At 36.9% G+C, this 11429-nt stretch overlaps 1 protein-coding gene across 1 annotated transcript in view; it reads left to right on the top strand.

Annotated features, from left to right (window-relative positions):
• The window catches only part of TCERG1L (transcription elongation regulator 1 like), a 173870-nt gene extending 170006 nt beyond the window's left edge, over nucleotides 1–3864 (top strand). Inside the window, exons 12-13 of the mRNA XM_063434162.1 lie at nucleotides 544–662; nucleotides 2055–3864. Coding sequence (XP_063290232.1) covers nucleotides 544–662; nucleotides 2055–2211 — 276 coding nt within the window. The 3' untranslated portion in view covers nucleotides 2212–3864. The remainder of the gene's footprint in view (nucleotides 1–543; nucleotides 663–2054) is intronic.
• The last annotated feature ends 7565 nt before the right edge of the window (nucleotides 3865–11429 follow it).

The raw sequence follows: 11429 nt of genomic DNA on the forward strand, positions 1-11429 counted from the left end.
TGTATATATGCAGATATATAAAATATATGTTTGTGTGTACAGACGTAAATGATCTTTCACAGCTGTTCTGTCTGCCTTGAGCTGTTCTTTTTAAAATGATCCTTAGAATGTGTAGGTGGTATAAAGAAATACTTTTGAAAACTAACTTACATTTGTGATGAGTTATGTCAATTTATTGATTCTACCCCACTTGACATAATGCTTAGATTAGGCTATCAGATTTCTAATATTGAAACAAAACTTGTGCAATGTTGAAGACCCCAAAAAGGTCTGCTTGTACAACGGTCATATCTTAGAAACATTCAGATCCTAAACAATGGATTGTCTTTAAAAAACTGGTAAAAAAAGGCAGATCATTATACAGAGAAACTGCAAAAATGTGGATTAGATATCTAAAAGTTACTATGAATAGACCCAAAGATATTCTGTTAAGGTAGTTTTCCATGTATTGCTACAAAGTTCAGTAACAGAATTCCCATGACAAAACAAAAATATAATTATTGAGTCTTATTGAGTGTTATTGAATGTATTCTCTATTTTTAGATGTTTGAACAGTTTGTAAAAACTCGGATTAAAGAAGAATACAAAGAAAAACGGAGTAAATTAATGCTCGCCAAAGAAGAATTTAAAAAGCTTCTTGAGGAGTCCAAACTTTCCCCAAGGTAAAACAATGCAGATGGTGACTTTATAAAGAATTTGCACAAACTGAAAAAAATGAAATCACTCTGCTTTTCAGAAAACAAAAGTGGGGCACTGGAGTCTTTTAAATTGATCTAAGACACTAGTAGGTGATATATTTTGCATCCACTTGAATGGTATACCACATTATTACTCTGGAAATTTGAGGATTACTGGTAGTGGCTAACAACTTTTGATTTTGATTTACAATAAATCATTTTTCTAACAGAGAAATCTTATTGGAAATATTAATATATAATTTAGTAGTCATTCCCTGGAAGTGTAGCTATGGGGTTTTCATGATGAATGTCAAAAGCTATGGGGCTCACACCTTACAGCCCACCTGAAAGTAGCAGGGCACATTTAGTACTTGGAAGGCTGTGAGCCATCTTGGCTGTATACAACAACATGGAGTAAGTCAAGAATTGAGTGGTCCTACAAGTCCATTTACTCTATTATATTACCTATAATCTGCTGCACGTGTGGTGAGAAGGATCCTTTAGATAGCCAGATGATGAGGCTAGGAGAGTAGGTAATATGTGAGTCCCTTGCTTTGTTACTTCCCCAATTACTTCTCCAAATGTGAAAAAAACCAGGTACCATTGTGCACATTGATCCCATATCAATGATTCAGAGATGTATGCAGATGCAATGGAACATGTTGATGTCCTGTCACAACACAATCCCAACTGGCCATCATGTATATGGAATGTAGAGAAACATATTTGTATCACAGTTTCACTTAAACCATAAAAAGCATCCAAAACTGGTTATGTTGTAAGATGTACTATACAATATTGATATTAAAATGTTTAGTTTTAAAGGGGCGCAATCATAGAGACCATACATTAGAGTGATAAAAAAATAAAAAAAATATCCGGGGTCTGGAGTATCCCTTTAAGCATAGTTTGAGCAACACTAAAATAGTGTCTATGGGACACAGCACAGCATCATTACAAGGCCATTAAAAAGTTAGTAAGAGTCATTAATGGTTTTGAGAGACTGCCCTCAAAAGGCTTCCAAACTTATTTTTTTTTAAGGCTCCAGACAAGAGATCTGCAGCTTTTGCAAGAGGTTTTTAGATATACCCCAAATAAAATAAATACAACTAAATGCATACATGTTTTCATTGGAGGTATATTAACTATATGGTGATTTTTATTTCATTTTTTGGCAGTGGAGTGTCCCTTTAAACATTATAAATGAGCAACCACCAATAGTATTTTTAATTGACTATGGAAGACTGATGCTGACCCGGAAGTTGATTAAGACAATGAGCTCCCAGTATGTGGTCTCCTAAAGGGATCAAAGCATGTATATTTTGTTATTTATATATCTACTTTTCATATTTGTCATTTATTTGCTTTTCTTTGAAGGACCACTTTTAAAGAATTTGCAGAGAAATATGGACGGGACGAACGTTTTCGCCTTGTACAAAAGAAGAAAGATCAGGAACATTTTTTCAACCAGTTTATTAATTTGCTCAAAAAGAGGGATAAAGAAAACAGAATGAGGCTGAGAAAAATGAGATAAAAAAAAAAACCATATAGATGTGCAATAAAGAATTTGTATATTGTGACTGCCAGACTAAAAGGGGAAATATTTTTTTTTGTTAGGCATCTGTAATCATTTATCAAAGGAAACTATATGTGAAATGGATACAGAGGTTAAAATGCTCCAATGGTTAGACGATGTTTGTTTATGACGGGTTTCTCTAAATAAGAAATGTCGTTCTTTGAGGAATAATGTTTCATATTGAAGCTATTTTTTATAACATTCAGAGTTTAATGTGCTTCAGTTTTCATTCTAAGATGTCATATTACATGTCATATTAGGCTGTTACAATTATGCAAATTATTTGTATGATGCACAGTGTGTAAAAGACACTTTCATGTATTATGCCATTAAAGGGAAATTGCAGATAAAATACAGTTTTATAATATATAAAAAAATAGCATTGTTTTAAGTCTGCTCCAAATAAACTGACAGTGCATAAAACATATTAAATGCGTTGCTAATGCATATTTGTATACAAATTCACATTGTCCATTGAACTAAGATTAGACTGAATTTTCTAGTGTAGCTCAAATTTTTGAACACAATCTTAACAATTTTTGTCATACAGGAGGAACAAAAAGTATATATTAAAATTGTGCAATGGGCAGGCGAGATGTTATTTAAACAGTTTAAGTATACATTATTTATAATGTATCTGCTTAGGCTTGGGTTCCCCCTCCCCCCCCCCCCCTTCCCTCCCTATTTAATATGTTATGAAAATAATATGGTAAAACAATGCAAACATTTGTTATAAACATATTAAAGAGAAACTTTGCTCCTTTCAAACAAAAATATTTAATAGAATTAAAAAAACCCACACACATTAAAGAAGAAATGTTCAAGTTTAAATTTCACAATTGTATGTACATCTGCAGCCTCTCCTTGGACTAGGAGGTGGCTGAGACTTTTAAACAAATCTTAGCCCTCCAATTTTTTTCTTCATTGGAGTATCGTGCATTCCAAAAGCCAAACAAAGTACGCGCTAATGCAATATCTACTTTGTCAGCTTTACGAGTAGCTTCATTCATGAAAACGTATAAATAAATAAACTTTCATGAATTTAGTTAATTGTAGATATGTGTGCAATTACTTTTCAGTATACAGTATGCAGGTACTCGGAGTGTCCCTTTAACATGACATTTCCACACTTTTCTATGTTGAATTTTTTGGGAGGTGACAAATACCTTGTGATCAAACTTATCTTCAATTTGAACTCACACTGATCTACATATTTGAGAAAGTTAGAAATGATCTTCCATATAAACAGATGCACTGCTCTACAGATTATATCCATTTCACTCTTCATTTTAAGTGCCCTTCTTTCTTTATTACTACCAGTCTTATGTTAATATAAGAATGGCAAACCATTGTCAAAAACGTAATGGCCATGTGAACTATCTTAAATGTTAATTATTAGCACAGGACGTATAGACTCAGATTGCTATGTGTTTGCTCTGATGGATGCACTTCATAAAATAACTTATTCATGGAAGTTACTATTTATTTTGTAAAGCCATCTGATGTAAAGTTAAGTTATTTTTATTGTATGCCAACTGTATGCATGGTTTTTTGTCATCAACTTTGTATACACAAATATTTTAACTTTTTTTAAATCAATAAATATTTTAAGCAAGCACATTTTCAATAAGCAGTCAATGTATTTGTGAACCTTACAAATATATACATGTTTGGGGAAATTTTATTAAATTGTTGTTTATATTGATTTTAATATTTTAGGAAGTTGTATAAATTAAAACATTAATTTATTGAATAATGTGTTTCTATATACCGTACTTAAAAAAATGAAAAAAACTAATGTGTAATTACAATTACAGAACACTATACTAGATAACAAGATTAAAGGCGCATAGATGTACATGGCCTAGTGTAAGAGTCGTTGAAGCTCTTAAAGCGTTATTTACTAACAGGATTTTTCACTAAAGTGAGAATTAAAATGTAATTTAAAATGTAAGGTCAAAATAGCTAATTGCAAAAATTATTTAAAGGGACACTATAGTGTCAGCAATGCTCACCTTTTTTTCCCTGTCTGATTCCGCCTCCATAGCTGAGATCCCAGCAAATCCATTACTTTTCCATAGGATATCATTGGGAGGCTATTGCGTATGCATGTCAAAATGCTGCACTGCGCCAATCAGCTTGTCTTCATAGAGATGCATTGGATCAATTCAGCCCTCCATGCAGAGCATGGAAACACTGAATGCCAGTGCTGCACACACTGCAGCACTGGACTAGAAACACTTCTAGTAGCCATCTGAGTGACTGCCACTAGAGGTGTTACTAGGCACCAATGTAAACATTGCCTATTCTCTGAAAAGGCAGCGTTTACATTGAAAAGCCTGCACAGACAGGCTATAGAAACCAGAACCCCTACATTAAGATGTAGTTGTTTTGGTGACTATAGTGTCCCTTTAAGTCAGCTGTGTTTCAGTTAAAAGGATATTATAACTATATAAAGTCAGAATTTAAAATTAATTCAAAATTATTTTAAAATGTTAGACAATAATAGCCAAACTGCAAACATAGCTAATCCGAGATATTTTTTCCAATTCAATATTTTGGCCTTCAATTTTAAACTCATATTGAATTCCTGTCAATTCGTACTTTCCTAAATGACCATGCATGCGTTCCATTTTGAAGGGGGGAGGGGAGAGGCTTGGGTTAGGAGATTATACATAATTTTTTACCATTCTTATGTTTCTGGTAGATATGGCAATAGGGAGATTTGCCAAATTTTATTTTCAGTAATATCAGCTGGCTATTTTGATTGTAGGTGTCCTGATAATCCTGATAGCGAGCAAAAAAAGGAACGGTAAATATGAATATTACAAAGCAAATTCAAAAGATCGCTACAAGTCAACTGGCACATCACTAAATAGAATATAGTCAGGACCCTACACTTGAGTTAATTTTCTTTCAAGCAAACGGTAAATGATCCAAATTTAGCTTATGTTAATTTAAAAATATTGGTTTATTGTAGTAAATTGACAATCTACTCCCAAAATGGAAACCAAAATATAGTTGTCAAAAAATTGCAAAAACTTGACCATTTCAATGGTTACATTAAGAATGCTAATTGACATCAACTGTCAACAAATCAATAACTGAAAAGTTTATAAAGTTAGACAAGTTAACTGACCTCTGTAATTGATATGAAAACTACAGAATTAGACCATAAAATAGCTTGCACTTTAGTGGTGAAATACTAAAGCATTTTCCCCCATATTACTTGTACATTAGTTGTGGTATTGTAATACTAACCACCAACATTGCACTATTAAATTCTCTAATCAGACTCCATTCCATTTCCTTATTGTTCTTAGTGTAAAAAAACAAACATTTTAGAGTTACATTACTTTGTTTATTGTTTATTTTCTTTTTTTTTTACACCCATCTTTCAATTTAGTTCACATCTTATCTCCTGCTCTCTAAATTGAACTTTAATTCACACATATTATGTTGATGCAGGATCTACCAGGTTATAAAAGGAGCTAGAAATAAGAAATTTTAGATTAAACACACTGTGCTATAAGGGAAACTAAAATGTTGAACCCTTTTTAAGATAGTGTATAAAGTAAGCTATCTGAGTCACATATGCAGAGAGGTGTAGCTAGGGCTGTATAAACAGTGAATTAATCCCTAAATAGCAGAGAATATAGCAGTGAGACTGCATGGGGCATGATCTACAACAAAACCACTTAACTGTTTTTTTCTACATAAGCTGAGATAACATATATAAAGATTTACATTTAAGCATTCAGACACACTGTGCAGCACTGACCCAGGAAGCACCTCTAATAACCATCTTAGAAGTGGCCAGGGGAGGTATCCCTAGGATGTAATGCAAAGACTGCCTTTTCTCTTACAAAAAACAGTTTCCTGCAAAATGCCTGAAGGGAATGATTATACTCACCAGAACAAATACAATAAGCTGTAGTTGTTCTGGTAACTATAGTGCTCCTTTAAAATTGTTTTAACAATTGCCAAGATGGTTATTAAGGAGATACGTAACCTGGAGAAGCTACATTTTTGTAACATGTCTGTGATGTAAATATATTTTTAAAGATATTGTGATTAAGTAGACAACATAACAGAAAACTGATTGGCATGGTAATAGCATTTTTATGTCCAGAAACCTTATTACAACAGTCACGGCTATGTTGGTTGAATATTTGAAATTCGTAATTACAATCTTTAATAAAAATGATAGCAAAATTATCAACATTTAAATAGCCTGACCTTAAATTGTGTCTTAATTAAGTTTTCTCAAAATTGGTTAAGTATTTCAAACATTGGGTTGTTTATTAAATGTCAGCATATGTTACAAAAGTATTTTAAAATAATATATTTTGGATTCAGTTACCATTTGGGTGTTAGTTCATCGTAATACACTGTTCGTTGAATAAACCACTTGAATCTTAGCTGCTATTGAAAATGCTGGACAGACACCTGGCACTGGATTAACCCCTTAAGGACCAAACTTCTGGAATAAAAGGGAATCATGACATGTCACACATGTCATGTGTCCTTAAGGGGTTAAAGGACAGGAATAAACCCACTACATCGTTCTGAGTAATAATGCAGCAACAATCAGTCTTGAAGCTATCAGTTGGTCCTATAAGAGTTGTCAAACTTAATTTCTCAGAGTGCTTGATCTTCTTTATAAGACAATACTTGAGTGCATCCAAATGAAGACAATATGTAATTTTATTTCACAGTGATGTGGAAACCAGGACAGAGAGCTGACAGGACAAGAAAAAGATCAAATAGAGGCTTGTTGTATTCATAGTTCAAGTAATGAAATGGCTTTAAATGGAATGTCATGACTGATCTTTCACCATGGCATTAAACTAATACAACCCGATGTCACCTGCTGTCTTCGAAGTTCCATTATTTTTTTTTCCGCAAGGTAGAATTTGTTTAGTTGTTGGGCAGAAAGTACAGAAGCTAGATTTGGTCTACACGCAAGTTGAGACGTATGAAAGGAACCTGAGTTCAGGTACCCCTCTTCTGACCAGGCACATCAGGAGGGTCAGCAATATTCCTAAAGTACAGAATGGCTTAAGGTTATATTTTAGTGACTAATTTGTACTTAGAGAAAACACATCACCGTTTTAGTATAAATACATACACTACACACTGTGACCTTTATGGGCAAAGCAACACAGTCCTCTAGGGTAACAGGTATAGAACAACAGTCTCTTATGCAAAAATTGTGTGGTTTATTTACAGCGTGCACAAAAATCCATGCAGCAATCAATTTGTTCAAAACTGCAGCACAACAGAAAGGAAAATCTACAAACAAAATCCTAGCTCAAATTTGAGCACTAACTAAACATAAAGTAATGTCCCGTACTAACCAGGGTAATAAACTACACAAATCAACAAAAATAAACATTGGTTTCACCAACCTTTAGCACTTTGTTTGGTGCTGCTCTGCACAGACCTGCTCTCTCTGCAGGTCAGATTGTATCTCTCCCCTTTCTGCTCTGAGACCTGCTAATTAAAGCCTCAGCAGTTGCTAATTGGGCATGTGAAGGAGTACAGACTGTGGAGGATTCTGGGTCCTAGATACCTTCCTTCTATTACCCTCTCATAGACTCTGTCACATATCCCCCCCGCCAGCTTAGACCCATTGGTCGTAGCGACCTTTGACCACAAACAATGAACTCTGGATAAACCATCTGCATTCCCCTGGTCTTTACCAGCTCTATGCGCCATAGAGAAGTTATATGGCTGAAGACTAAGGAACCACCTAGTCACTCTGGCATTTGTTTCCTTGTTTTGTCTCATCCACGTCAAAGGCGCATGATCTGTGACAAGTTTGAACCTTCTCCCCAATAGATAATACTTAAGTGTTTCCAGTGCCCATTTTATGGCCAAGCATTCTTTCTCAACCACTGAGTATCTCTGTTCATGGGGATTCAGCTTCTTGCTCAGGTACATAATGGGATGTTCTTCTCCTCTGTGTACCTGAGAAAGAACCGCTCCTAGGCCCACATCAGACGCATCTGTCTGTACCACAAATTATTTTGTAAAGTCTGGGGCAACCAAAATTGGGTCAGCACACAAAACCTCCTTCAGGGTACTAAATGCCTTCTCTACCTCGGGAGTCCACTTTATCATAACAGGGCCTTTTGCCTTAGTTAGCTCTGTCAATGGGTTTGCGATCGTAGCAAAGTTAGGTATGAATCTACGGTAGTAGCCCACTAAGCCTAGAAATGCCCTAACTTGTTTCTTTATCACAGGACGTGGCCAATCCAAAATAGCATCTACCTTACTTTTCTGTGGTTTCAGGAGACCCCTCCCAATAGTGTAGCCCAAATACTGAGCCTCTTCCAAACCTATCGTACATTTGGATGGATTGGCAGTTAGACCTGCATCTCGTATATACTTTATTACTGCCTGAACTCGGGGAAGGTGTGTTTCCCAATCTGTACTGTGTATAACAACATCGTCAAGGTAGGCAGCCACGTATTCACTATGGGGTTTAAGGATTATATCCATCATTCTTTGGAATGTGGCAGGTGCACCATGCAACCCAAAAGGTAAGACTTTATAGTGAAATAAACCTTCTGGTGTGGAAAAAGCAGTTTTTTCTTTGGCCCGCTCTGTTAAGGGAACTTGCCAATAACCTTTAGTCAGATCTAATGTAGTCAGATATCTGGATCGTCCTAATCTCTCTATCAGGTCATCAACCCTAGGCATGGGATAAGCATCACATTTTGATATCTCATTTAACTTTCTGAAATCATTACAGAATCTGATATCTCCATTTTGCTTGGGTACCAACACTATAGGATTACTTCATTCACTTTGTGATTCCTCGATAACCCCTAGCTCAAGCATCTTTCGGACCTCTGCTTTGATGGCTTCTTTTCTGGCCTCTGGGATTTGGTAGGGTTTTAAGTTAACCCTTTTTCCAGGTTCCGTAATTATGTCATGTTCAATAACATGAGTCTTTCCTGGTACTGGAGCAAACACATTCCGATTTCTAAGAACAAACTTCCTGACCTCATTTTTCTGATGAGGTGCTAGAGTGTTAGCAATGTAACCTCTGGTACTTTGTCGACTTTGGTCAGAGGAACTTTGTCTATCATGGCCATCAAGACCTCTCTGTTTGTCCAGGGTTTAAGTAAATTTGTATGATATATTTGTTCGGGCTTTCTTCTACCAGGTTGTCTCACCTGGTAGAGACAACCTCATTGACTCGTTCAATGATCTTGTATGGGCCATGCCAGTTTGCAAGGAATTTACTTTCTACTGTGGGGATTAGTACCATAACCCTGTCTCCAGGTTGAAAGACCCTAATTCTAGCATTCCTGTTATAACTGGCTTTCTGGGCTTCCTGTGCTCTCTCCATATTTTCCCTCACAATTGGCATTATGGCCTCAATGCGATCCTGCATTTGTGCCACATGTTCAATAACACTCCTATGAGGCGTGTGTTCCTGTTCCCATGTTTCCATCGCAACATCAAGGAGACCTCTAGGATGTCTGCCATATAACAATTCAAAAGGTGACAACCCTGTGGAAGCTTGGGGGACTTCTCTGATAGCAAACATTAGATATGGGAGCAAACAATCCCAATTCTTACCATCTTTATCAATTACCTTACGGAGCATTGCTTTTAAGGTTTTATTAAATCTTTCCACTAACCCAACAGTTTGTGGGTGATACACTGAGGTTTTCAATTGTCTAATCTTCAACAAGTTACATAGCTCTTTCATCACTCGTGACATGAAAGGAGGACCTTGGTCTGTAAGTACTTCTCTAGGTATTCCAACCCGGCTGAACATAAACATTAACTATCTGGCAATGGTTTTAGCGAAGGTATTTCTTAAAGGTATAGCTTCGGGATAGCGGGTAGCATAATCTAGTACTACCAATATATATTGGTGCCCCCTAGCGGATTTAAGTAAAGGACCAACCAGGTCCATAGCAATTCTTTCAAATGGGACTTCTATAATGGGAAGAGGAATGAGGGGATTACGGAAAGCTTGGAATGGAGCCTTTCTTTGGCATTCTGGGCATGACTTGCAAAATCGCTCTATAGCAAAGTAGATTCATGGTGTCAGGATCGGGACAGGGATCCAACACGCAGAGTACAGACAGTAGAAAGGTACGTATACCGGACCTTAGAATGGCCGGACTAACGTACGGAGATAGAGAGAATGGTCAAAGACAAGCCGAGGTCGAGGGAACGAGAAGACAGGTAAGCGAGGAACAAGCCGAGTCAAAGGGTAACAGAGATAAGCAGAGTAATACAAACAAGCCGGGTCGGAACCAAAAGGATAACTGGAATACAAGAGCGCTGAGTGACTAGACAGGCTAGAACCACGACAGGGCAATGAGCAAATGGAAGAAGCACTGTTAAATACCCTGGCTCAGGAGAGTAGACACGCCTCCGACGAGTCCTGATTATTTTCCAGACAATTGAGTGACAGGTCGGTCCGGGTTGGCGTCATGACGTCGACTGCTGGGCGTCGTGTTACAAAAGGAAGTGGATCCCTCGCGGCCGGCGTGTAAATGACCGGGAGGACCGCGAGGGACGGAGGAAACAGCCCTTCTGGACGGATAAACTTCTAAGTCTCTACCTCTCTCAGAGGTAGAGACTTCAAGTACCCTGACACATGGCCAGTAAAATCTTCTTAGCACTCTCTCCCTGTTTTTTTTTCAACCCCAAGATGCCCCCCTAATACATGGCTGTGAGCTAGTTTTAAGACTAGGTTCCTGTGGGATTGAGGTACCAGTAATTGCTCAACCTCTTCAACCCCCCTCCTCTCTACTCGGTAAAGTAAATGATTTCTTTCTGCAAAATAGGGAAGGGAGAATTGGGTTTCTGGGTTAACAGGAGTACCTTCCACTACCTGAACATTGTTACGGGCAGCTACCAAGGTTTGATCCTCCCATTGGGCAGCCCGAAAATTTCCTGAACTAATACCTAGATGATGGAACTCCACCTCTTCCCTTAGATTTTCTACTTGGGAGGAATCACTTTCATTGTGTTCCCCTTCCTCACCCAAACATACTACAGTGGGTTCATTTTCACTATACTGCTCCAAATCAATCGTAGAAAAAGGGAAACCATTCTCTAAACCCACTGTTTCTGCCTCTACCTCTGTACGCTTATCCTGTTTTATTACAGTATCTTCCCAAATTTTCCAAAACAGGGGA

This window comes from Pelobates fuscus, chromosome 10, assembly GCF_036172605.1.
Source record: "Pelobates fuscus isolate aPelFus1 chromosome 10, aPelFus1.pri, whole genome shotgun sequence".
Lineage (NCBI taxonomy): Eukaryota > Metazoa > Chordata > Amphibia > Anura > Pelobatidae > Pelobates > Pelobates fuscus.